This window comes from Anoplophora glabripennis, unplaced genomic scaffold (assembly GCF_000390285.2).
Source record: "Anoplophora glabripennis isolate ALB-LARVAE unplaced genomic scaffold, Agla_2.0 scaffold716, whole genome shotgun sequence".
Classification (NCBI taxonomy): Eukaryota; Metazoa; Arthropoda; class Insecta; order Coleoptera; family Cerambycidae; genus Anoplophora; species Anoplophora glabripennis.
Window position 1 is genome coordinate 157,626 of NW_019416818.1, and position 27,645 is coordinate 185,270.

Sequence of the window (27,645 nt, forward strand, 5' to 3'; positions counted from 1 at the left end):
GTAGCGTCTGTACAGGTTTTGTATTGAATATTTTTGAAGAAAAATAAGTTACGCCACTGCTTTTTCTTTAAGTAAAAATCATTTTTGAAATCCTCATTCCTTTCTGAGCAAATGTGGTGTCTTGAATTTTTTCGTTTGACGTACGGTTTTCGCATAAAAAAATAAAATTCATTCATTTGCATCTTATTTACGAGGAAAAAAAAAATGTAATTTTGAACAATAATTTATTTATTTAAGATAATAACTTTTAAACATTGAAATTATGAAATTACAGTAATCTACATACATTTTGGAATGGTAAAAGAAAATTACCCTGGCGTGACATTTTTCTTTAAAAATATTCAATACAAAACCTGTACAGACGCCACTGGCAAAAATAATAAAATTGTTTGTATATCAGAAAATGCATCTCGATGAACAGAAGGCGTGTACCAAATTTGAAAAAATATCTAGGATAATACCAAAGTTATCACAAAAAAAAAGTTTTTTCATAAAACTTTAGCACCCTGTAGTTCAAAGGTTAAGACTTTTAGGATATATGTTCATAGGAAGTTTTTTTCTTAAAATGGACCCAAGAATAACCTCCTTAAATATTAGCACGTTATTAAGAAACACCCTGTATATACATAACAATATAAAAACGATTGCAGAAAAAACATATTATTTTAAAAACAATCTGACTGTTTCTTATATTGCAAGGTTTACTTGATTAATTAATCCATAGGTTGTTATTGAAAACATTCTAAATAAAGTTATTAATAGCCTTTAATTTGTGATTTGAATAAATACGAGTCTCTAATTTATAAATCTAATATATACAAACAAAACAGTGAAAATACCCCATTCTGAATACAATTACAAAGTAGAGTGGAGTTTGGTTATTACGACTCTATTTCTAAAGACCGGCCACATAAATGTCGCATTATGTGTCACTCATAAGTTTGGTTTCACTTAAAAAAATATATGGAATTCAGTTACTTATTAGACCTATTGCTTATGACATAACTGAATCATTTTGTTTATTGGTTATTATTGGTTAACAAAAGTATCAATCTTCAGAACTCAGTCTACCATGATTCGTATCACATATTTATTGTACATTTATAAGACCTGCAGCAATCTCCTGCTTGGGTAATACATATATTAAAAAAATTCATATTATATATATCCAGAACGAATAACAATAAAACTGTTAACGTTTAAAGTTAAGAAAATGGTATAGATCAAAGTTTTAAGAAATCATTTACCGGTTTTAAAAACTGCCTATAAATATAAATAATTGAATGTCACTTTTCGGAGATACAAACCAAAGTGTCTTATTTAACACGATTTCAGTGATATAGGTTAAAGAAGTCTATTTTTAGTAACAGATATATGGCCAGAAGAGTGTGCCATAAGCTCAATGAAAGAGATTCTTTGCCTAATACATTACACTTATGGCACACTCTTGTCATTATATCCGAACTCCACTAATTTCATAACTAGGCACATGATTAACAAGAAATTGAAATAGTACATAACAAAATATAATTATATAGATTTTATCTAGTACACTTAATGTTATATATCATAAATTGGTGTTCCGTCGGTGTTCCACGTATTTTTTACTTTTTCAAACACAAAAGTTGTATACATAGCTGGAAAAAAATACTCTTTTACTATATTAGTAAAGTCATAGGAAATGGATATGTGCAAACATTTTAATTATTATACCTCTTATACATTAAAATGGTGAAATTTTCATAATAAGGCAAGGAGCCTACACTGTTTTTTAGAGAATGATTGCTAGGCAAACTTAGAGAACTTCCATGACGAAAAAAATTTTATATGAAATTTACGAGATAAAAAAACAAATAGGATTGGTCGAATCTGATATCTTTAAAAGGGTTGCACATATACATATTTGCAAAATTAATTTTACTTCACAATGACATATACAGGGTGGTCCGAATTTTATGCAGGAAACTTCGAGGGCAGATAGATATCTTTAAAATAGTAGGTGTTTGCCTTATAAACATAGAGCTAGAATGGCATCGTTTTAGAGATACAGGGTGTTGAAGTTGTAAAAAAAAAATAATTTTTTGTTTATATCTTAGGAATCTATTAACCAATCTCAATAAAATTTGGTACAGATAATTTATGACAGTAGGCCTTGCATTAAAGTTTTCGATTTATTCACCCCAAGTTGCCGAGACGTTCTTCGTGAACTTAGCCGAGGATCGTCATCCAATGCTCTTAAAATTTCATTTCTGTGCCTTTCCTTTCGCCAGCGTGATCTTCCAAATATCGTTTTAATCCAAACAGATGAGAGCGAGGAGTGTAAAGAATTTTGTTGATGTGCTTACAAATTGCACTTACTTTTAAGCATAAACATAAATATTCTTGTAATAAGATGGTTAGAAGTGTCGGCCCCGAGGGGATTGTATTGGTATGAATAATTTGAGAACGGTGAACTTCAACGGTGAAAAAATTCAAGTTTACCTTTTTTACGTATTTTGTGCATTAGAATATAAATCCGTTACAATAGGTTGTAAAAAATACAGTGGCGTAGGTTTTTTTTATAAAAAAGGGGGTGACCCTTGTCCAGTTGTATGCCGCTGGTTGAACCTTTAGAGCTCATATTTTAGATAATACAAGGCCTACTATCATACATCATCTGTACTAAATTTTATTGAGATCGGTTAATAGATTCTGGAGATATAAACAAAAAATCAATTTCTCTAAAACGAGGCCGTTCCAGATCTATGTTTATAAGGCAAACACCTATTAGTTTAAACAGATCTATCTGCCCTCAAACTTTCCTGCATAAAATTCGAACCACCTTGTATTTAAATTTTAATTTGATATTAGATTCTATTTTTCAAACTTCATAATAAATATAATGAAAACAGTGTTTATATCTATCAGTTGAATATTAAAAAAATATATTTAGAAGTATGTGTGTGTAGCCCATTTCGAGATCTAAGAGCCAGACACTCATATTTTTTATTTCACCAACTTCATTCGATATATTTTCATAAAAAAATTCACCATGTGGGCCTAGAAATCACCCCCAAAAAATGAGACAAGTTCCATGCTTCATTATCAAAATATGAAACATAGTCAAATGTCTAATATAAATACCTATAAGTAATGACAAAAAAATAATAAGGGCCCTTTCTTAGAATCTTATTATTCTGTATTTATGTTGCAAACACAATTAAGTATTCAATTTTCAAACTTGTAGCAAAAAGATGATATGACTCTGAGTTGCCTATTACAGCTTCTCCAAATGACATAGATGCTACCAAATAAAATAATTCATTATTACCATATTGGCTAAACATACAATTACTCTTTAAATAAATGAAAATGGTTTAAAAATTAATGGCCCAAAATTCTTTGAACTCCATAATGGTATTAAAAAAAATAGGTAGGTATAAACTATATAACAATTTTTTAAAGAATTGTTAGGACATATACTGCAAACAGTTTCCAACATTTCTAGAAGCTAGCTAAAACAAACCTATGTGTAGTATAAGAGAGATTTTTCAGTTACTATTAATAATAAAGTGGTATCTGTAGTTAACAAGGTCAAAAAACTGAGTATCACAATAAATTCAGGATTAACATTTTAAACATTAGTAAATCAAGGAAAAGTAAGTGGTCTTTGTAGTTATAAAATAGTATGTCATCCAATATGAAATATAGCCTATGTGCATATCTAGTGTTATAAATTTTACACCGCATAGGGAAGTAGTAGAAAATAATATGTAGTACAAACAATATACAGTGCGTTCCAGAAGTAACCCAAAAAATTCGTATTTCACTTTGTGTTGCGTTTTCACAAAAACGCTAAAACACGTCAATTAGTAAATAGGAATTGTCATTTTGTCACATTGCTTAAACTGTTTTTGTGCTGTGTTTCATAAACCTATGACGTCATCAACATTTTTTTTAAATAACACTACCTAATTTTTTAAGCATAAATGGATAGCCCTTTTGAAGGAAAATGCGTCAATATAGGGTTTGGCCTACTTTACTTTGACAGGTGCGAAAATAAGCCAACGATTGGAAAATAACAACAAAAGTAGGTATCACAAACTGATACGAGAGCAATGCCCCAGCAAAAAATGTGTTTTGGTTGATTGTAGGTACATGTTTTTATGTAGATTGGGTAGATTCACCCGATCACAGCGGCTAGGTATTGTTTTGAAGACGACACTTAGCGAATGTAATAGTGCCTCATACCATTGTGACAGTTCCAAATACTTTACATTACTATGGTGTTGCGTTTAAGTGAGAAACAAAGAATTGAAATCCTAATTATGGTTGGATACGGAGAGAGAATCCATAGTTATGATGAAGTTATTCAATGCCAAGTATCCAGAACAACCAATACCTCCATCTACAGTATGCAGATTAGTACGCAAATTTGAAGATGGTGGACATGTTAAAGATCTATCTAGATCTGGAAGGCCAACGACAGTGATGGAAAATCATAGGCAAAATGTTATGTTTAGCTGTCACTGAAAATCCACACAGTGCCATTCGTCCTGTCGCCGAAAAAGCCAGCATATTAATACATAAAAACATGTACCTACAATCAACCAAAACACAAAACATCTACAAATTCCCATTTTTTTGCTGTGGCACTGTTCTCACATCAGTTTATGACACCTACTTTTGTTATTATTTTAAACCATGTCCATTGCAATCGTTGACTTTTTTGTCGCACCTGTCAAAGTAAAGTAGGCCAAACCCTATATCGACGCATTTTCCTTCAACAAGGAGTGCTATTTTAAAAAAATGTCGATGACGTCATAGGTTTATGAAGGTTTAAGCAATGTGACAGAATGACAATTCCTATTTACTAATTGATGTATTTTAGCGTTTATGTGAAAACACAAAATGAAATACGAATTTTTTGCGTTACTTCTGGGACGTACTGTATATCCAGACATTAGCTTCACAGCGAAGATGAAAGGAAATGGTACCTTAGCATTTTCAATTTATGTCAAACAAAAAAGTTGTAGCAAAAACTAACTTAGGGTATGCTTACAGAAAACACTATACCAACTAGTGTTCTCTGATGCTTATTTCAACCCTCTCCAAGGAACAGAAATGTTCGAAAAATTGTTGAGAAGTTGCACATGGATTATTAGAAAATTTGTGTAAAATTTGACTGTTATGTTTTGGTTTTCAAATTACAATCACAATTCCATATTTTTTTGGAAATTTTGAGAGGCTGTATTTTCTAAGGGCTGAACATTTTACTGAGGTGATTTCTATGCAATACGTGGCTCTTTTTAGCTGTACCATTTGTGCTCTCTTGAAAACACCCTGTACATAGATGTCCTTGTAAAGAGAATCCTGGATGGCACCTTAGGGCACAATGTTTACAAACATCCGACCCACATGGATATAAACTTGAATGCTGAGTATCATCATCACTCATCACCCAGAAACAAGGTATTGTCAACACATTAGTATTAAAGTTCCTAGATATTGATAAAGTACCACAATATACTGTCATTTTGGGATAAAATCCTTATTGCTAGCCTTAAAACATAATTTTTTTATAGGGTTAATTTATTTTCACATATTTTGGACAGTTTATTACGCAACAACCTAATATCTACATCTAAATTACTGAAGCAAACAAATTTTGATATTTCTCTATATAAATATCTCAAATTGACCTATCAAACCGCTATTTTGGGGCAAACGAGAACAAACGGTTGTAGTACTTGGTGAATCTAGGAATTTTAATTACATTGAGTAAAAGTTATCTGCCAGCCAGAAAACTTGAACGAGAAACTAAAATCTGTTTTTATAGGAAATGGATACAGGGACAGGAATATTCAAAGAGTTATGAGAAGGATGCATTATAACAAGGAAAAGGAAGACTTATCTGTCTTATATACAAATATGTACTGACAAGACATGCAAATCTCAAGAAAGATATTTTTACTTCTGCTCTTAATATATTGCATAAACATAATTACTATTCTTCCCGCCATTGTATTTTTGTGCTGTGTCCATCATAGATTCTCGTACCCTAACTTTTTTTTTCATAATATTTTCTGCTTTTACCCAAAACTGTTTTCTTCCCTGACATTTACTTAATTTAATTTAGGTAATATAAAGGTCCTTAGGAAGATGGTTGGCTTTATGGAATACGGCCCCTTTTTACCAATAAAAAAAACTTACTATATATGTAATCATTGCATTGTTTCTGATGGAACTTTAATACATAAATAAATATAATTATATTAGACCACATCTTCCCGAGTAAAATATCCTGTACCTACCTATTAAGTTATCTATAAATTCTTTACCAAGATGTATCTTGAATAAGCAAAAACATTCATTTAGAAAGCAAACAATAACAAATTAATAGCATGTGGGTTTACCTAAGGTATAAATTAAAAAAATAATTACCAGTACCTAGTTAACTTACATGATGCCTCCCATTCTGATTTGGATAACGTTCCCACTTGAAGATTATCCTTCCCTTCTTTTTTAATAAATTCACTTGCATGTGTATAATCATTTGAATCTGTTCCTACCAACGATGAAGTGGCATTTGGTGGATATGTTTCCAATCCTGCCATATTATTCAGTAACTGTCTACCCTCAAGTTTCATTCTTTCAAAGAATTCATAAAATTTCTCCTTATTTATCAATTTAAGACCATATTTTTTAGCTAATTTAATAAATGTGGGAAAATGTACTAAAAATTCGGGACAATCTACAACACCATCTAGATGAAAGTCACATTTTGCCCCAAATAATTCTGGTTTATTCAAATCAAAATCAAGTGCCACTTGATAAACGTTATTTCCATATGTGTTAGTTTCATATCTTTTGGCTCTAGCTATGAGATCATATGCATCGGGTATTGTACCGATAAAATATCCACCTGGTTGAAGACATTCCGAAGCATTTCGCAACATACATTCTGCTTGTGGTAAACTCTCAAAACTATAATGAAATGCAAATTGACAACTAACCAGATCTAATTTCATAGAAGGATCAGAAAATTTTTCTCGCAGCCGCATTTTAGTACAATCACCTAATATATATTCAATGGAATAAATATTACCTGAACCCCTATCTCTATTTCCTCTATTTTTCATATCATTATATCTGGCCTTGCATTGTTCTAATGAAACTGAAGCTATATCACTGCATATTAAATGGGTTATACCACCTTTCCTCCATTTCAAGAGATCACCGCCTTTACCGCAACACATATCGTGAATTCTAATTGGAGCATTGTGTTTCTTCTTATCTTTAATCTTCGTAAGATATTCATTTATAAGCATGCTCTTAATCCAATTATGAAAATTCCTTAAGTACACAATACGTGACTTTGATCGTTCATCTAGGCCTTTTTCCTCTAAAAGATTATAATGTGTAGCAACCACCTCTGCGTAACCGTCAGCTGTTTTAAGTTTTTTCGGTGTTTCAGCCTCATCATCATATTTTCTTTTTCTATAATTAATAGTTTTATTTATGTCTTCGTCAATATTTATACTACACTTAGAAGTTTCTAATTCATCCCTATCTTCTACTTCCTCGGTTTCACTATTATATTGACCAGAGTCAGCATTAGCAGCAGCTAAAATTAAAGTTTCTACTTCACCGTTTTCAGTAATCTCATCCATTATTAATTATTGAAAAAGAATGCATAATCATATTAAATTCATAATGTATCAACGAACGAATGAACACAAAAACGAAGATTGAGGTTACTAAAAAAAGAGATGGGGATCAAAGATCAAACGTGAAACGTATGCTGATTTCGATTTTTATGAAATATGAAATGAACGTGGAGTGCACTAGTGTACCCCAGAGATTATACACATTACACATGCGCATTGAATAGGATCCATGCTTGGTCCACGTCATTTGTGAAATTATGAATTTTATCTGTCTTCCCAATAACATAACATGAAAACAATTATTTAATATCCTCAGTTTTGTACAAACTTGTTTACAGTGTAAATGGAAACCGTACGGAATAGAAAAGCTAAAATTAAAATAAAGTGTAATGATGTTTTCTCAGAAGAAAAACTAGAAGATGAAGTTCATAATAAGGTTGATAAACAGTTTGAAAATAATCACAGAATAATATATACACAGAAAAATAAATCTCATAATGAGTTAATAATGCTTTATGATGAGAGAAAAAAACTTTTTCGACTTAATCTTGAGATAGATTTCTTGTCAATTTTACTGTTTGTTACTGCAATATTGACTAGAATGTACAAATTGGAAGAACCGAAAAATATTGTGTATGTATCAAATCTTTGTAGGTATTTTAAAATAACTTTATTGAACTATGTTTTAGATTTGATGAGCTTCATTATGGAAAATATGTATCACTGTACATGAAGAACACATTTTTCTTTGATTCACATCCACCACTTGGCAAACAACTTATTGCAGCTGTGGCATATCTAGCAGGTTATGATGGAAATTTCAAATTTGATAAAATAGGAAGTCCATACGGCCCAAGTGTTCCATTGTTCGCCCTTCGATTTATTCCCGCATTTTTTGGGAGTTTAATTATTCCAACTGTTTATCATTTGATGTTGGAAATAGGCTTAACACAGTGGACATCACTGTTGGCAGCTTTATTGTTTTTGTTTGATAATTCCTTTTTAACCCAAAGTAGATTTATTTTGATGGAGTCGATACTATTATTCTTTGCATTATTTGGTATTTTATGCATATTAAAATTTCAGAAAAATTCTGAGAAGCCCTATGGTGTTTTCTGGTGTTTATGGATGAGTTTAGCTACAGCTTCCTTAACTTGTGCATTGTGTATTAAATATTCTGGTTTTTATTCATGTTGTTTAGGTGCAGCTATTTTATTGAGGAATTTTTGGAAATTGTTAGAATCAACAAAATTATCTGATATATCCTTAATCATAAGATTTTTCACACAATTAATTATTACTACACTAATAGCAGTAACAGTGTATCTAGGAATATTTTATGTTCATTTAAATGTTTTATACAAGGCTGGACCACATGATAGTATTATGACAAGTGCTTTCCAAGCTTCGTTAGAAGGTGGATTGGCAAGTATTACAAAAGGACAACCGCTGTTAGTATCACATGGTTCACAGATAACTCTGCGGTAAGTGAACATTTATTCTATTTTATTTATAGTAATAATCATGCTATTGAACATAGTAAGTTAAGTATATGTTTTTTTAGGCATACACATGGAAGAACATGTTGGCTTCATTCGCATAATGCTGTTTATCCGATTCGTTATCCAGATAAGAGGGGTTCTAGTCATCAGCAGCAGGTCACCTGTTACTCTTTCAAAGATGTAAATAATTGGTGGATCGTTAAGAGACCTGATAAAAGTGACCTGGTTGTAGAGCAACCTATTGATGCTATTAAACACGGTGATATAATACAACTGGTTCACGGTAATATACTTTTTAACTTGTAAATGTCCAATTATTTTTTTATTTTAAGTTTTAAGTGTAAATCTGTACCATTGTGGCAGTAATCCTTATAAAATTTAAATTAAATAAACAAAGTTAAATACAGGGTGTGCCAAAATTCATGCAACAAAATTTGGTCATAGATTCTTATTAAGACAAATTTAGGGGACCCGTATTTTTTGTTTTTGCCAACTGGCCCCCTGTTTCGGAGTTACAGCCCTCTGAAATCTGCCCCAAAGAAGACTTTTTTATATCTCAAAATCATGTTGTTCGAGAATCATTAAATTTGGTACACAGGGGTTTTATGACATGTAGAATCTCACAGTGCTACGCTTTTTGGCAAGAAACCCCCTTAAGACATTTTTTCGTGGGCCCCCTTATCTTTGCAACTAGAAAAATTTGGTCGCAAATTTGATTTTTTTTAAAATTATTAGCCATTGATTTTAGAAACTTATTTGTCTCTTGATATTTGTTTTGTAAAACGCAATGTTTTCGAGGAAAATGGCGAATCACGATATGCATTCGATCACATTTTTCATATTTTTCTCGAAAACATTGCGTTTTTTTGGAAAAAAGTGTAAAGGGACAATAAGTTTCTAAATTTAATGGCTATCTAGTGGACTTATAATTTTTAAGAAATTTAAATATGCGACCAAATTTTTTTGGCTCCAAAGACAAGGGGCCCACGAAAAATTGTCTTAAGGGGGTTCACCGTAAAAAAACGTAGCACCATCAGATTCCACATGTCATAGAACCCCTGTGTACCAAATTTAGTGATTCTCGTACAACAGCGTTTTGAGGTATAAAAAAAGATTATTCTTAGGAGCGGACTTCAGGGGGCTGTAACTCCGAAAGAGGGGGCCACTTGGCAAAAATAAAAAATACGGGTCCCCTAAATTTGTCTTAAGAATCTATGACCAAATTTTGTTGCATGAATTTGGGGACACCCTGTATATACTCCGTACAGCTAGGTACTTAAATATGTTTGCAGTATAACATTTTATCAAAGCTAAGCTCCGAGAATTAGCCAATTAAAGTATATAGTTAATTATAATGTACATGATAAAAGATATGTTTTACATGTTCAATCTCTTTTGAAAATACATTTAAAATGTACCTTCAACAAATATATTATATATAAATTTTAACAGTAAAAAAATGTATAAGTATTAAGTCTAACATTTATACAAATTAAAACAAATATAGTGTTTGTAATAGATTTTAATTTTACACAAATTTAATTTTTATTGTTCAACTCTTGGCCATTAAAAAAGTTCAATTTAATTAAATACAATAGGCTACATTCTAATTTATATAGAACTATAATCAAATAAAACAATTAATGTACATTTAGTAAAAATTATATGTAAAAATTATATGTATACCAAAGGAGAATTACTTATGTTACTGCATTTCTACTGGCATTATTACCATCATTATCATTACACAGCTCCACAAAAAAAAAAATTAGAAAAAAGTAGTATAACCCAGACTAGTCTTACTATACGTTTCAAGGATAGTTTTTCTGAAATATTTTAAATTAAAAGAATCTCACACTAAGAAAATATTAATCACTAGGTATATCATTTAATTAATTCATTATTAATTTATGAATTCTTCACTAATTTACATTTCGAAAGTTAATCAATTTTGATTTTTAAAACTGATACTGAAGTTCCTTTTTACATAAATTTTACTATTTGTAGGGGGCAAAGGTTTCTTTAATTGGTTTCTATTTTTTTTTTTTTTGGCACCAATGGCTAAATACTCAAACCCAGAAACAAAAATTGTGCCGAAAATAAATAAATGTAAGCAATGTTATCAATAGCATTTAAATATAAAATGAAAATTTGACTAAATATAAGGTTGACCATAGACCCCCTAGACTGGCTGTATCTAATTTCAATGCACGGGTACCAGTGAATGCAAATTGCGGGGAATTCAGAAAATAATATATTTTAATGTCTTGCTTATATTAAATAAACCTACAAAATAATTTAAATATATTTATTGTCCTTTAAATAATGTTAGTTTATTTAATATTTGTCTTTTCGTATGAATTTTTTGCTAATTTGTGGACTACATTTTTGTTGAATATTAAAAAATTTTCTTCAAAGTAATTATACGTGAACATTTTGATGGTATCCAATCGTGATTTTTAAAAGCTTTCACCTATCTGTACCTACTTTATGTCAACATCCTTTGGAAATCAGTAAAAATTAAAATATTAGATTCGAAAAATCGAAGCAACTATAAAAATTTGACTAATTATTTATTTTACCATAAAACTCTGATTTTTCCAATCAAATTTTGCCAACCCCCATTTTCCAGGGTGCTGAACATGAATTTGAAATATTTTTTTTTTATTTTTTTTCGATTGCAAAAAATAATATCACATTAATTTTCAGCTTCTTCAAAATTACGGGAATTGCAATTTCATATAAATTGGAGACTTTTACGTAAAGTAAATAATTATTAAAAATATGTTAAAATCATTTATTCGTTATTTTATTAACAATTTATAATAATATCATGTTTACCATTGCACTATGTATGCGAACAAATTTATAAAGTCAACCCTGGAATACTCTGACCTTAACCAAGAAATGGCGTATATAATGGCTCAAATTTATGTTTTATGTATTGCTTATTTTACTTATCTAGAGAAGGAAACTTTTCGGCTCTCTTCACCAACTTGTTAACTTCTATTTATACAATGTCCTACAATACATTTGCCCATGAAAAAATAACTAATTATTGAAATCAAAGCGACACGTACAGCGTACAGCTCAAGTTTCCAGATACGACCGATGCTAGGCTACTGACTAGGCTCCCAACTGCCTTCATCATAATCGCCCTATAGCTAGCCAGTGTAGGTGGTCTATACAGGGTAGGAAAGTACCGATGGTCTATCTGAAGTTACGTGAGAGCGATAAAGTAAGCCATAGAAATCCATGCGATAGAGAAGGATGGCTATAATGAAGGTGTCTCATAGACACCGCCCGTTTCGCCCTTCCACAAATAAGATCCACTTCTTATTTGTGGAAGGGCGATCACGTAACTTATGATAGACCATCGGTGCTTTCCTACACTGTAGAGGATGACTATTGACTATGAAATAAAGTTGGCAGTAAAAATCATCACAATAGATAGGACAACAAACTAAACAATACCAAATATTGGTTCCCTTATGCCTATGATTTGTTAGAAAATATATGATATTCGAAATATATTGCAAATAACCCGTATAAAATATTATATATTTTCAAATCTTTTTTCTAAATTTAAAAATATTTATGAGCAGCAAACATCATCTTTAAGAAAAATATTTAGTGTGACGATTCACTGAAGAAAGGCAATTTAACGGATATTTCAAATATCAGTAAAATATTTTTATCATAAAATATATACCTACATTACTTTTATAATATAATTGCATAGATTACCCATTAATTTATATTTTTAGAAAATTAAAAAAAAAACAAATCGTAATTATTTGCATCCTTCAAAGCCACACATCAACTAATTTCGCTAGTCTAACTCATTCTGGATTTCCAAACTGTGCAATTTTTAAATAGTATCTGTATAAGTTATATTTACTATACATAGCTAGCTAGTAGTGGAGGGTTTCTGCAGTCAGAGATTGGATTTCTTACGACACATTGTTGGTTTTTCCGAATTAGCTTACATATACAATTACTTAATTTAAAATAGCGAATTCATTATATTTTTTAAAATATTCCATGACATAAAGATATTATTTCTACAGTAACTATCGTTAAACATTGCTATTGAAATAGTAAAAGTGTTTCTGCTTTATTTTAATTTAAACTGTATCATAACATTTCAGGTATCACAAGTAGGGCTCTTAACTCACATGATGTGGCTGCGCCAATGTCTCCACAATGCCAAGAAGTTTCGTGTTACATCGACTACAACATATCCATGTCAGCTCACAACATGTGGAAAGTCGAGATTATTAATCGAGAACAGAACGGCGACACTTGGCATACCATTCAGTCCCTAGTTAGACTTATCCATGTGGACACAAACACAGCTTTAAAATTCACTGGTCGACAGCTACCTGACTGGGGTTTCCACCAACACGAGGTGGCAGCTGATCGTATAATTAATCAGGATGATACGGTGTGGAATGTCGAAGAACATAGATATACTAAATGTAAGTTTGCAAAACAAAAAAATTCTATTCACATTTTTTTTATAGAGTTAATGCAAAAGATAAATTTGTTGTTTAAATTTAATGTGCAACTTGAAGAAAACTAAATTTATTATGTGAATTTAAAAATTTTAGCATGTGGGACAATTTTCGCAATTTTAAAAACGATTTCTCGTATTTACCAGTGAGCCAAAAAATAGTTGTTTAGGGCTCGAATTTCTTTTGTAATATGGAATAAATACATTTTTTATTAGTCAGTTTAATGTTTCTAGAGACATTTTGTCAGTTGTTTATACAGGCTGTTACAAATTCGCTTCTCACTACAGGGATCTTGGAAACGGTAAGAGATACGAAGTAGCTTAAATGGGGGCAAAGTTGCGTAATCAGGAGACCAACATTATGCTTCTAAAAAATCAAGGCTAACATGATCAGTTTTCGAAATATTTGAAAAAAAAAACGAAATTTTGGAAATCCGTTTTTGTTTCAGTTCAGCCTTGTTTGAGGTGATATTGAAAAAAGAAGAACACTCTCATTGCCACTTTCTTCCCTCTATCAAATGACATAATCAATTTTTGTATGTAACGTTTCGTCTCTCCAGGACCATCAACTTAATTTTTTGAAATACGACCCTAGAAATTTTATTACATTTTTTGCAAGCCTTCATGACCCCCAATACTGTATTGCCTCAGCCCGAACCAGATTTAGACATTTTGTCTCGAAAAATTCATCTTCAGTGTATTCATTCCAAATTTATCTAAATTTTTTATTTAGATTTCTTTTCTTCTTCGTTTATTGAATTATCGTACACGGTAAGTCTCGTTAGACCCTGTGAAATCCATCTAGTTATTTAAACTATTACCACCACACGTCACATTAAAATATTTATTATGATTAACTATTACCATCACTTGGTCATACATAACTCAATAAGTTGTTGCGTAAAAATTAAAACAGTAATACAATTTTAATGTTTTATTATGACACACTAATTCTTAAAAATGCATATGAACAACCAAAACGCCAACTGAATATTATTCTTTAAAAAATTTCAGTAAATGTTCAAAAGCATTTTCGATTTGGGAAAAGTTGAAAATGAAGATCAGCGTAATATTATCGGAATTTATTATATCTGTAACCGCAACTGTGAAAGAGCATGTCAGATATATTTGTATGAATATCCTGAAAAAAAAATAGATGGGAATTTGTTTGAATTGTGAGCACCCGAGAAGCCTAGAAATAACTATGAACACGGTAATAAAACTAATAATGTTTTATTTTAACGCGTGGTGGTAATAGTTTAAATAACTAGATGGATTTCACAGGGTCTAACGACACTTACAGTGTAAGATAATTCAATAAACAAAGAAATCTAAATAAAAAATTTAGATAACGGAACGAATACACTGAAGATGAATTTTTCAAGACAAAACGTCTGAATTTAGTTGGAGCTGAGGCAGTACAGTATTGGGGGTCAAGAAATGCTTAAGTAAGCTTTTTGTATTGCACCATATGTTAAGATCGACTTATGAAGTTCTTTATTCAAACAGACTTGGAGTGTGCGCAAAACACTAAAAAAACGCAGAAAGTGCAAATAAAATTGTCAGTGTTAATGTGTGTGGTATTAAAGTAGGTAGTTGTAAATAAATATTGTGGATATTCGATTAAATGACATATTTGAAGATGATTTGGATGTTTTGGAAATTAGAGATCTTGGGTTTCCCAGATTAAATTATACAAGATTTGACTATTTCCATACAATTTTTATAAAATGTTTCGTTTTACAAAACAGACTTGTCTACGAATTTTACCGTTGATAGAGGAATTAGGTACTAGAATAAAAGAAGTACTAGAATTTTGAGGAAATTATTATTTTTATTTTATTTTTGACAACTAGTCTTTTGATCAACATCAACAACAACCATATATTATTGTATATTACATTTACAACAAACACCATAGACATGACATGACAAACCGAACACCAAAACCTAATCTAACCTAATTTTTCATTAGGCAATCCAAACTACGTAACAAAATTGTAATTCAATATGGCATTGAGGGCAAACATTTGTTTGATTCGTATAAACTTATGTGTGTTTTGTTAAGAGTTTGCGTTTTTCTGTTGGCTTGGCTTTGTTTTTTTGAACGTTGACTGTATAATGAGTGTTTCATGGATTGTAGTTAGGTGTCTTTGTTATTACCAATCAATATGTAGAGTGATTATTTAAAGAAGCTAATATAAGGATATAAATTAATGTAACGTTGGCATTATAATGAAAAATACATAAATTAAGGAATTGAAATGTATTGATATCATTGTAAAAATTCTTGATAGTACCTAACAAATTTTTCTTGATTTTTAAAAAGTATAATTCCATTCTATTTTCGCCTGTATTTTCTAGTAATTTTCTTCTTTTATATATCCATGTTTGGCGCCGTTTTCTCAATAAATCATTTCAATGAGGAAAATATTTAGAATTCACTACGTCAGGTAAACAATGAAAGCTAACTTGGTCTTGATTTCCACGACTTCTACAACCCACTAATATGCATGTTACCGGCATTAGTAATACATATCGTTGCGACACAATTCAATAAAAGACAAGTTGAACACTTCCTTAAATAAAATACATGAATAATTCCTTACAACAAACTTGGATTAAATGCTTTTAACTAAAAACTTCTGGACTAACTTCAATGCATTCTCAATGTAAACATAACTTGTTTGCCATCAGCGCCATATTGCTTAAAAATTTGACAGGTTGTTGGATTGCCTAATAAGTCCATGTAACCACATATCTAACCCATATGCGACACTGAGAGAGAAAGGGCTACTTTGTGCAACACAAATGGAGATACATCCAAGTTACAGGGACTGAACGCATGCGTATTTCCAAACAGAACAGCTGTGTGACAACGTAAGATGATATTTTCAGATTTACTATTATTTTGGCATTAAACAGAATAAATATGAAATACAAAACTTTAAGGATATATAAATTTTGTAGAGTAATATAGAATGTTTGATTATTTTTCCCATAAAATGATGCTAGTAACGTTACATATAAACCATATAATATCCATTTTGTAAACATTGTTGCCGTTAGCTGCATTGGGGTGTTTTAAAAAGTGGTTTACAGTGGATTTATAGTTATTTATTTTTAAAACTTTGGTGTTTTTATTAACAATTATTTGCAGTTACAAAGAATGTCTAAATCAGTATCGGAAATGCAAGAAAGAAAATAAAAATATACATTTTTTCGGTTTCCTAAAGAAGAACAATTGTATAATTATTACTTTTTATATAGGTAATCTTAAATTGCTTATAAAAATTGTTTAAATATTAAATTTTTATAATATAAATTGTTCTTTTAGATGTCGATAGAAAAATGTGGACGCCCAGAATTAATAATGCATGGATAAAACGATTTCAAATTTACATAACTAGTGTAACACTTTTTGGAAGTTTACTATCCCTAAAATGACATATTTCCTATATTCATTATTCAGATAACAAAATTGATTGATAATTGTATTTGTAACTACCCAGGAAACACCATTTATAATTTTTGTAAAGATGTACCTCCAGTTCAACATCTCTGTCCAAATTTTCGTTTGGACTATTTAATAAAGTAACTTGTAATTCTGCGAATTTACTGCCACATAAAATCTATTAATCTAAATTTTAGTAAAACTCCTAATATAAAAAATGTAAAATTAAATATGTGTAATTTGTCAGGTATTTTATTTCACCAAAAAATTAATAAACACAGCAATTTTATTTTAATATATTAGTTATCTAATTTATCATCCCGTTTAGACAGACACTTTAAAAATTAATTGAAAATTGTGATAAATGTAGGTGTAAGCATTTTATGTTCATGTTCATTCAATATTTCGAACTGGCAACACTTTCTTCAGATATCAATTTTTATTGCCCAATCTGGCAACGTTTAGCATCCAGTTTAAATGGACAAGGTCAACGGCGGCATTTGTGTCTTATCAAAGGAGTGTCGTATATGGGTTAGACATGTGATGTAAAAAACTGAAGAAAATCAGAAAGAACTAAAATACCTAACAATAAAGTAATGAAAGCTACTAGATTTCTGCTTTGTTGTCAATACATAGACGTACTTTGCTAAGTATAGTTTATGATCCGTCGATGCAATGCTCTAAAAAAATAAGTATAACTTAATTTTAAGAACAACTTTATCAAGTTGTTCTTAGGATAATGTCGGTGCAAACGGGCATAAATCTAGCAAAAAATAGAGCTTTTGAAAATCTCGAGATGATCTTACCAATTTTTAATTCACATCTGAAGAAATTCTGTTGATTCTGTTTAGGAAATTATGTTCTCTATAACACGTTTCTTCAACAATAAACCGCACTGAACCATGTAATAAAATTTCAAAATTAAATAGACCCATCAGAAATGCTGAAAATCAGCCATTTTTATAATTAAAATGTTATATAACTTTAGGAGGTTCTTCCTTGATATTTTTAGAAGACAAGGACCTTTAACTGCTAGTTTTCGATAAGGTTTTTTTGCTCTAATATGATTGAGTAAACAACCTTTTGAAGTTATCTCATAGATTCAGAAAATATAGTCAGTCAGCTTTATGTTTGCAGCTGATGATCAGAGAGAGCGTGAAAGAGACTTAGTTACTGCTGAAATGATTCCCACTGCACCTACCAAATTGTCATTTTGGCAGAAGTTTTTCGAGCTCCATTACAAGATGATGTTTGTTAGCACAGACAGTGTGCAAAATCACATGTATAGTTCGGAACCTTTTGAGTGGCCTCTTATGTCTCGAGGGATAGCTTATTGGGTATCTTCTTCTAGCAACGTAAGTAATAAATTTGCAGCAATTAAAAGTCTCGTGTGACAATACTGCTTATTTACAGGCTCAGATCCACTTGTTAGGTAACATCATAATATGGTATTCAGCAACTATATGTCTGTTTGTATATAGCTGTTTATTAATATTTTACTTATTAAGGCGGAGAAGATTATGCTACGATTTGGATGAGAAAACCTGGATTCAATTCCAAGTGATAGGTGAGGTATTTCTATTAGGTTATCTGTTCCATTATCTTCCTTATTTTTTTACTGAACGAACACTGTTCCTACACCACTATTTACCTGCCTTTGCGTTTAAAATTCTTCTCTTGGCAGCAACGTTAGAACATATATACGTAGTGCTGAATGGGGTATTGAAAGTTAAGTCTGCAGCGTATGTATTTATTCTTATGTTGCTTCTTTGGTTAGGTGCAATCATTTTCGTATTCAATAAATTTAGTGTCTTGAGCTACGGCACAACTGCTTTGAGTACAAACGATGTTCTCAGTTTAAGGTGGAAGGACACCTGGGATTTTATTGTCCACAAAAATTAAGACATTTTTACCAAATTGTATGAAATTATTAATTTTGTAGCTAATCATATTTACATTATATTAAACTGGGGGGGGGGAAAGAATCTATTTTTAACCATTTGAAAGGACTGACGTTAAGTATTCTCATTTATGTTCTAATCTTATATGTGTAAAACTGTAACTGTATATATTGTGTTAATGCTCTTATAGTTCGTAAAAAATATGTTTATTATCGTCATTCCATATTTTTTGTGAAATATTCACAACTTGAAATTATTAGAATCTCTTATATATTTTTTGTTTATAATGCGATTTGTTGTCGAATATATAGAAGGGCAGTTTAAATTTATTTTTGGTGTGTTAATTTTTTAAATATTTTTAATATATTTTTTGTTAACAATTTGCAAATTTTTAATAAGATTAAAATATATGTAGATTACGTGTTCTACATAAAGATGAGGATAGAACTTAAGGGTACATTCTAGAGAGGAATGACTTGCCTGTATGTTTGTTACTTAGTTTTCAAGATAATAGCCATCAATCGATCTTTTTTCAAAGATTATTAATTTTTTCCTGTCCTGTCCTGCAACAATAATTAAGGATTAATAAAATTTTGCAATTTAATGAAGTTTTTAAAAAATCATTTGCACACACAAATTCTCAGAGGTGAAGTTTGACGACACCCTTAAATGGTTCAAAACCAGACATTTTTTCTTAAATTAAAAAATATTAACAAGAAACATTAATGTCAAAGATTTTTGAAAAACTTTAGAAAGAAAAAATTTACTTCTATCAGCTATGTCGAAAAATAAGCAACACTGCATAGGTAAGGGGCTGAAATAATTTTTGTGCCCATCTTTATGTTATATGTATATTACAATTTTGTTGATTCGCAATATTATATTGGTCATACATTATAAACTATTCATGTTTGAAAAAAAAAGCAAATATTGATTTTGAAAATGCCAAATATTGATTTTTTGAGATTACATACAAAAATAAGATTTTGACTTCGGAAAAATTAGCAGATCGGGTAACTTTTGAGGACACACTTGTGAGGGTGTTAGGAACAACATATAAAAAGTTACCAACCATACAGTGTGTGCTTGATTATTTATTCAAACAATTAGTTGCAAAATTCCATTGTTTATTGTATATCGTTCCTCTTATCATGTAGGGACGTATAATCCAACAAATGGATATACACATATGCCCCTACATGATAATAGGGACGATATCTTAACAAATTCAATTAAAAAAAAACTAATTGCGCCAATTGAAAGAACGGGAAATTTTACATGAAAAATGTATATAGTAATTTTCTAAAATGAAAACTGTAGGTTGTAGAATTTTTTTTAAATCATAGTAAAATGTAGTGTCGGCACTTGAGCACAGGACTCGAGGAGCGCACGGCCTCGCGCTCTATCCACTAAATTTGTTATAATTTTTTATCTATTTGATCACATTAAGTCCACAAAAATTTAAATGAAAGAGGAATCTTGTAGCTAACAAGTTATCATGATTTTAAAATCGAAAAAAATATTTACAGGAATAGTGTGTAAATAAAGTTACGTAACGGTAGAATTTTCTACAAAATTAATTAGATCTGCCATTTGTTCATTTTTAAGATAAAAATTTAAAACTTTCAGAGATTACTCTTCAAATAGCATTTAAAATGGTGAATGACATAAAAAAATCTTAAAATTTTAATTCAAAAAATATAACACTCGAAATATTCAATAATTTAAAAAAAAAACATTTGATTTTTTAGATCACGTTTCAAAGTCCAATAACTTTAGTTCAAAATATGATATTGCAACTTTACAGGAGCATTTTTTGAAGCTTGAAAACTGTACTTCAAGATGGTCCATTTTGTTTTATTTAAAACGTTGAATTTATAATAAAATTTAAAGAAAAACAAAAATGAAATTTTTATTGTTCTAAAACGATGAAATTTGTTTTTAAATAAACTTTAATAAAGTTAAAAAAATATTTTTTTGCTTGTTTAACCAATATATTTTCAAACTATGATCTTAAAAAGAGTATCAATGAAAAAAAATAAATTTTGTTACTAAAATATTGTATAAAAATACGAAAAAATACGGTTTTTCAATAAATTGTCCCGAGATTCAGTTTTACCTATATTTTTCATGATGGAATTATGTAGTAGAAGTTTAGCTGGTAATGTGTAATTCATTCTCGTAATTCGAGAATTATATTTTTGAATATTAGAGTGATAGAGAGAACATCTGTTCGGTGAATGGAGCTCATCTAGCGCATGCTACGTGTCTAACGGAGGGAAGGGAGAATGAACACATATTTACGTTTTTTGATTCTCGTCTCATTTTTTATTTCAAAAATATTTGTTTACAAAGTTTTAGTAATAATTGTTATTCATAAATAAATTGTTTAAAAGAAGTCAGCCATATTGGATCAGCCATTTTGAATTTTCATTTTCTGATAAGTATAATATTCTTGTTCAGAGACCTCAAAAACCCCTATAATGTTAATTTAACTAAATTTACTTTGAAATTTGTAATTTTTAAATGAATTGTTTAAAAAAGTCGGCCATATTGGATCAGCCATTTTGAATTTTTATTTTTTAACACATTCTTATTCAGTCACCTCGAAAACCCCTATAGTATCAATTTGATAAAAATTGGTTTGAAATTTTTTTTGATTTATTTAAAATAATCTTCGAAAAACCATTTTTTATTGTTTAAACAATTAAATAATAATTAGCGTACAAATATAAGTTTATAAATTTCCCTATAAGCCATTTCAAGGCGATTGCAAAAGGTTTTATAAAAATCCAAGGCTCTGCTAATTATTCCGAAATAATGCATATTTTTTTAAGCTACCTTTACTTCACTAATATACTAATTCAGTTAAGTAGGAACAGGTTGCTATTTTTTAACAATTGTGCTGAAGCAGCTTTCCATGGCAATCTGTTTTTAAAAATAATAGCGTCATAATTGCTGGACTTTTACTTGTAAGCTGTGCATTTTACGAAAAAACAGGTAAAGTTTTGTTGCAATATAACTGTTACACCCTGAATGTGAGAATTAATGTTCGTATTATTCCTATATCTATTCAGAAAACTCAGTTTCATGGGCTTTTGCTAAGGGTGGGCCCAGAGATACTCTAAGGGGGCCTCTAAAAAAAAGCACGCATTTCAAAACCTACACTTGTTCATTTCATTCTGAAAAAAACATCATCAGCAACCTACCAATATAAAATTTCAAAACCTACACTGGCTACGTCTATCCTCAGTTTTATATTTTATTCAATTTGTTTTGTTAATCTATGGCATTTTCCATTTCAATTTTGCTTATTCCAATGATTCATAAATTTATTTATTTGCAGTCTCGAACAAACTTTTCGAATATATACTCATGCTTGTGATATTTGAACTAAAATTTTACTCCAATATTAGAATAAAGGTTATACAAATATTTTTATACTTAAAGAATATATCTGGAAAGAATTATATATTTTATAAAGAAATTACATTGAAAATTGTTAATTTATTTATATCATCCATAAACCAAAATTAGATTATTATGCAGTATCCATCCTTTCGGGTTCAATTCTCTGAACAGATACCTCTTCAACGTCTACAATTTTAGTAGATAAAACTCTCGTCGTTCCTCTAGGATAGCGGTAAGATGTTTGGCGAACACCCTTCTTATTAGCTTCATCATAAGTTCTTTTATAATCGGTGGACCCTTTGCGAATGATGCACACATCAATGTTAGATCCTGAACCCAAGTCATTAAAAACGCCAGCTGCAATGGCATTTCTAACTAACTGAATCCCAGCTTGTTCATCCAAATTTGGCTTCCAGCCCGATTCAAAAACCGACATTGCAGCTAAGGACCCAGAACCCATCGTTATAAACGGTAAGTTGTCGGATGATCCATGAGGATAAATCTGATATAAGTGAGGACCATCTACATCAACACCACCTAAGATGAGAGCAGCTCCTATGTAGCCTTGATAGCGGAAAAGATATTGCTTGAGCATTTGATTTGCTGTTGCTACTCTTGCAACACGATTCGTGTACAGTCTATGGAGTTCTAGCTGAGACGAAATCATTTGGGTTGTCATTTCTGTATCGGCAGCGGTCCCTGCACCACAGCAACTAAGAAAATAAAAATTAATTTTACTAATTACTATTTTAATTATTGAATGTCACAATTTATTGCATACACCTCTTAATAGCGGACACCTACAGGGAATCCTAAACTGTTTGGTATAAAGTGTCTGTTGATTAATGATGGATTATTAATTCTATTTAATGTAACTTAATTCAAATAGCACGAACTTAAATATACATGGAAGAAAGAACACAGATATTGCTTTCATCAATACAATCAATAGGATTTAATTTAAAACTTTGTAGAAGTTATTACGGTTAGCTTACAATTACAAATTATACATCAAATGAACGAGAAACTTAAACAGTTTGTCCTACAAGTGTTCAATGTGAGCACCCTCCGTTACACGGCACACATCGAGTCGATAGCCAAGTTAGTCTCAAACCTTGCTGAGTGTGTTTGGAGTAATTGATACAATTGCAGCTTCAATCCTATGTCGTAGGTCGTTTAGGTCAGCTGGTAGTGGAGGCACATACACCCAATCCATTACAAACCCCCAAAGGTAAAAATCGCATGGCGTCGGATCTAGTGAACGTGGAGGCCATGCGAAACAAGCTCTGTTATCCAGCCCCTTGCGGCCAATCCACCTGTCGGGAACATCATTGTTTAACCAATCGCGTACGAAGGCATGCCAATGAGGCGGCACACCATCTTGCTGCCAAGTAAAGTTCTTTGGTTCACATTCGTGTAATTAAGGAAACAGCCATTGTTGTAGCACATCAAGATAATAAACACCAGTTACAGTTGCTTCAGCGTAAAAGAAATACCCATACACTTTCCGCCGGGATATGGCACAAAAAATATTTAATTTAGGGGAGTCTCGTTGCAACTGTACCATCTCGTGGGGATTTGCTGACCCCCAGATACGCCATTATGAGTGTTCACATGTCCACTTAGGTGAAATGTGGATTCACCACTAAGATGACACTATCCAGAAAATTATCATCGGTATGCAGCAATATATCATTTGCAAAGTCGGCACGTGCACCATAGTCTGTAGGTTTTAGAGCTTGTAAAAAGTGCAAACGATAAGGACGTAGTTGTAAGCGTCTCCGTAAAATTCTCCACACAGACATCACTGGAATTGCTAATTCACGACTAGCCCTCCAAACTGATTTCTTGGGGCTACACACGAAAGCATCACTCACTCGTTCGACATGTTCTTCAATCATGCTTGGTCGTCCGCTACTCTTCCCTTTGCAAAGACAGCCTGCATCTTCAAACTGATGATACCATCTACAGATGTTATCACTTGGAGGATTACAATGGAACTTAAAACGGAACGCATGTTGCACTCTAATTACAGATTCAGACTTTGCAAAATGTAACACACAAAAAGCTTTCTGCTCCCTAGTTGCCATCTTGGCTACTAGCGCTTCTAACGGAAGATGGAGGAACCAGAGAAAGTGCACGAATACTTGTAGGACACACTGTTTGAGTTGCTTGTTCATTTGATGTATACTTTGTAATTGTAAGTTAACCGTAATAACTTCTACAAAGCTTTAAAACCCCGATATTCATTTTCGTAAACCCTGTACATACATAGTAATCCATATTTAGCTGAAATCTATATTAATTTACTGACTTTTACAACGCTTTTCTCTACTATTTCCAGTGACTCTTTCGTGTATTAATGCCAAAAATCTTAAGCATATTTATAATAAATGACTTGCCATTATGAGGTAGTGTGTGTAGGAAAAGAATAGGCTTCACATTTTCTACTAAAATATTTAGATGAGAAGTTGTATTATTGAAAAATAAGACTACATTTTTCTTTTCTCTCCGGTTCCTTACTATCAAAGTATTTTAACCATGTCAGAATATATAAAATATTACTGAAGTATTACTCAAATACAGAGCCTTTACTGTTTACGAAAAGTTTGTAATTTTAACAGTAATAAAATGAAAATTATTTTCAATTATTATAATATATATGTTTGTTATTGTTTGGTGTTTCATTTCAATCAATGGGCGACTCACCAGCAGCACCAACATTTGTGTCGTCTACTTCACTAGTTAAAAAATGATCTGGTAGAATCCCATGAAAGCAAAATTGTCTGTTACTTAAGAGGTATCTAGGATCTAGAGGTGGAAGCTTTTAAATGCGTTACTGATATTTATGTATTTACTGTGTACTTTTTAAAATATTCTGAACCAATTCTTATAACATAAAGTTAAATATTGCATTTTAATGTCTCCACTTACTACATATTTGGTGCAAGATAGTGTATCTTCTCACAGTTTTTGTCGGCCACAGTTGTATCTTCAGTGGCTCTTGTATCAGCTCCAAGTATAACCCCATCTTTGTATATAATTCCTACAATAGTTGTTCCAGTTTTAGTAGCCTTTGGTACTGCAAAACCCTTACTTTGCAGTAATGCATTCCTAAAAAAGCAAACCTATTTATTATGGAACCTACAGACAACTACATGCATATATATTATTATATTATATATGCTTTCATATACAACAATGTATAGATGAAAATTGTTTCAAAAAGTCCATCAAACATATTCCCCTTTTGCTTTATTTTATAAAAGGGAGCATATTAACGTGTGAACATATTTGCATATCTTTCAATGGTAGGTAAAGCTTGTAGATTTACAAAGTATACAAAGGCACTCCAATGCTAATAAATTTATTTCATCGTCACTGATCACCAATTTTGTTTACAAAAAAGATGACTGGCATACAAGTATCTGTGTTTGCAGGCGATCAAGATGATTATACATGAATGCTGGAATATGAATCCAAGTACGTCTTAAAACATGCATCTGTATCGTTAGATCATTTTACAGTGGAAACAATATCAAAATTATTAACTTTTATTCACAAAGAATATATCTACCTTTTGCAATTTTCAAAAGAAAATCCAGCCGAAGGTTGTTCTGGACACAGTACCGACATTTTTTCAGTTTTTTGAGATGTTACACTTTAAAGCCTTTCTTTTATTTCCTTAAACCACAATATTAATATTCACTGTTCACAAATAATGTAAAATGCAAGTCAGTGTCAGTAGTTATTAGATGAGATGTCAAATCATTTAATGTTGCTGATCTTCTGTCGCATAGATTTTCTGTTGCTTCAATTTTTTTAGGTTAATCAATACTCCTTTCTTTTTCCTTCTCTTCATTCGAATATTTGTTCAGTGAACCTTAGCGGTTTACGAAAATTAACTCGCAGTGATCTAGACATATCGTTTTCTCTCTCTAAAACCATATAAGGATGACAAAGATAAAGATAGTGATCTGAGCACTCGAAGTGAATTTTCGAAAACGCCTATTAACTGCTTTCCAATTGTTAGAGATCGCTTCCTTAAGCAGTCTTCTACTGTTCTATTATACTCTTTAGATACTTCATAGAAAATTGAATATTAATCTTGTATATTAATTTTTCTATGAGATACTCCAAACTTAAACGATTAGAATACGTTCGGAAAAAACAGTATATATACTTAAATATTTCTTTCTTTTTAATTTTGTGAGCCAAAATCCAGAGCCAAATATAAATTTCACTTATTAAAACACTGTGGCACGAATAATAACCTTAATGAAACAATCCCTGACTGTTCTGTAAATAATGTTTACGACGAAACATTTAAAAAATCCTAACTTCACATAGTGTGCGATCAGTTTGAGAGTATAAATAATCTCTTCAATAAAAGGTAGTGCGGGAGAGGAAAGGGGAAAACAAACAAGAGACCAATTTAAGAAGTAAATAAATGTTCCAGTTTATTAGAAAGCAAAATGCTAGTGTTCCTGATGTGCTTCCAAAGTACATTTTTTGTCAATTGTTTAGTGTTTATGAAAATCCTTTCTGGGTACTCAGTTACTATTTTTGTCCTTGTTATTATTACAGTTTTAGAAAGACAAAGAGAATGCTACGTTTAGATTACTATACTAATCGCAACTTTCAAAAAATTTTATTGGGTTTATGAAAATTATCTCCGGCTGGTCAGATTACTACCTTTTTGCTTTGTTATTCGAATGGTTTTAGAGAAAGGGAAATACTGCTACTAAATTTTCGTAAATTCCTATTTTAGGGGTTTACGAAAATTAACTCGTAGTGATCTTAGCTGCTTTCCAATTGACAAAAAATGTATTTCGGAAGCACTTCAGGAACACTTCAGATTAGCTTTTTGCGTTCCAATAAACTGGAGCATTTTACTCTCAAATTGTTCCCATTTGTTTTCCCTTGACACCTCGCGCACCATGCACCTTTTACTGATGAGCTTTATACTCTCAAATTGTATCTACGGAGTTAGGATTTTTTAGTTGTATGTTTCATTAACATTATTATTTTGTGCCACTGTTATTTAATAAGTGGAATTTATATTAGGTTCTGGCTTTTGGCTCACAACATTAAAAAGAAATACTTGAAAATTGTTTAAATACTTACGTTTGTTCGTAGTCTAAAACCATATTAATAAGACTGGACTGGATCCACATAAGCATGCGTGATAACCGATCTTGTCACCTGTCGT

The 27,645-nt window shown here is 31.0% G+C and overlaps 3 protein-coding genes across 5 annotated transcripts; 1 reads left to right on the forward strand and 2 right to left on the reverse strand.

Moving 5' to 3' along the window:
* Positions 1–603: 603 nt before the first annotated feature.
* LOC108913132 (mRNA cap guanine-N7 methyltransferase) lies at positions 604–7,758 on the reverse strand. Of its 2 annotated transcripts, none has more exons than XM_018718615.1 (2): positions 6,443–7,758; positions 604–1,637 (listed from the first exon to the last, which is right to left on the reverse strand). In XM_018718615.1, the coding sequence occupies exons 1-2, from the start codon at positions 7,650–7,652 to the stop codon at positions 1,561–1,563; spliced, it is 1,287 nt and encodes a 428-aa protein (XP_018574131.1). In that variant the 5' UTR covers positions 7,653–7,758; the 3' UTR covers positions 604–1,560. The 2 variants fall into 2 exon arrangements, with proteins under 2 accessions (XP_018574131.1, XP_018574132.1); XM_018718616.1 differs by having other exon boundaries at positions 6,430–7,758.
* A 125-nt stretch (positions 7,759–7,883) lies between these two features.
* On the forward strand, positions 7,884–20,916 carry LOC108913131 (protein O-mannosyltransferase 1). 2 transcript variants are annotated; one of them, XM_018718614.2, is made up of 7 exons: positions 7,884–8,282; positions 8,339–9,133; positions 9,214–9,434; positions 13,303–13,632; positions 18,259–18,476; positions 18,535–18,688; positions 20,774–20,916. In XM_018718614.2, the coding sequence occupies exons 1-7, from the start codon at positions 7,993–7,995 to the stop codon at positions 20,893–20,895; spliced, it is 2,130 nt and encodes a 709-aa protein (XP_018574130.1). In that variant the 5' UTR covers positions 7,884–7,992; the 3' UTR covers positions 20,896–20,916. The 2 variants fall into 2 exon arrangements, with proteins under 2 accessions (XP_018574130.1, XP_018574129.1); XM_018718613.2 differs by lacking the exon at positions 20,774–20,916 and having other exon boundaries at positions 18,535–20,654.
* A 1,562-nt stretch (positions 20,917–22,478) lies between these two features.
* On the reverse strand, positions 22,479–26,256 carry LOC108913124 (proteasome subunit beta type-7). Its single transcript, XM_018718602.1, has 3 exons — positions 26,011–26,256; positions 25,368–25,547; positions 22,479–23,146 (listed from the first exon to the last, which is right to left on the reverse strand). The coding sequence occupies exons 1-3, from the start codon at positions 26,067–26,069 to the stop codon at positions 22,564–22,566; spliced, it is 822 nt and encodes a 273-aa protein (XP_018574118.1). The 5' UTR covers positions 26,070–26,256; the 3' UTR covers positions 22,479–22,563.
* Between the last annotated feature and the right edge of the window lie 1,389 nt (positions 26,257–27,645).

Bases quoted from the DNA above. Each gene is read 5' to 3' on its own strand.
- LOC108913132 (XM_018718615.1), bottom strand. From the start codon at position 7,652: ATGGATGAGATTACTGAAAACGGTGAAGTAGAAACTTTAATTTTAGCT. The intron at 1,638-6,442 runs GTAAGTTAACTA...ATTTTTTTCCAG, and splicing joins ATCAGAATGGGAGGCATCAT to CTATGTATACAACTTTTGTG.
- LOC108913131 (XM_018718613.2), top strand. From the start codon at position 7,993: ATGGAAACCGTACGGAATAGAAAAGCTAAAATTAAAATAAAGTGTAAT. The intron at 8,283-8,338 runs GTATGTATCAAA...ACTATGTTTTAG, and splicing joins GAAGAACCGAAAAATATTGT to ATTTGATGAGCTTCATTATG. The intron at 9,435-13,302 runs GTAATATACTTT...ATAACATTTCAG, and splicing joins TATAATACAACTGGTTCACG to GTATCACAAGTAGGGCTCTT.
- LOC108913124 (XM_018718602.1), bottom strand. From the start codon at position 26,069: ATGTCGGTACTGTGTCCAGAACAACCTTCGGCTGGATTTTCTTTTGAA. The intron at 25,548-26,010 runs GTAGATATATTC...TTGCTTTTTTAG, and splicing joins TCTTTTGAAAATTGCAAAAG to GAATGCATTACTGCAAAGTA. The intron at 23,147-25,367 runs GTAAGTGGAGAC...TTATTTTCTTAG, and splicing joins TATCTTGCACCAAATATGTA to TTGCTGTGGTGCAGGGACCG.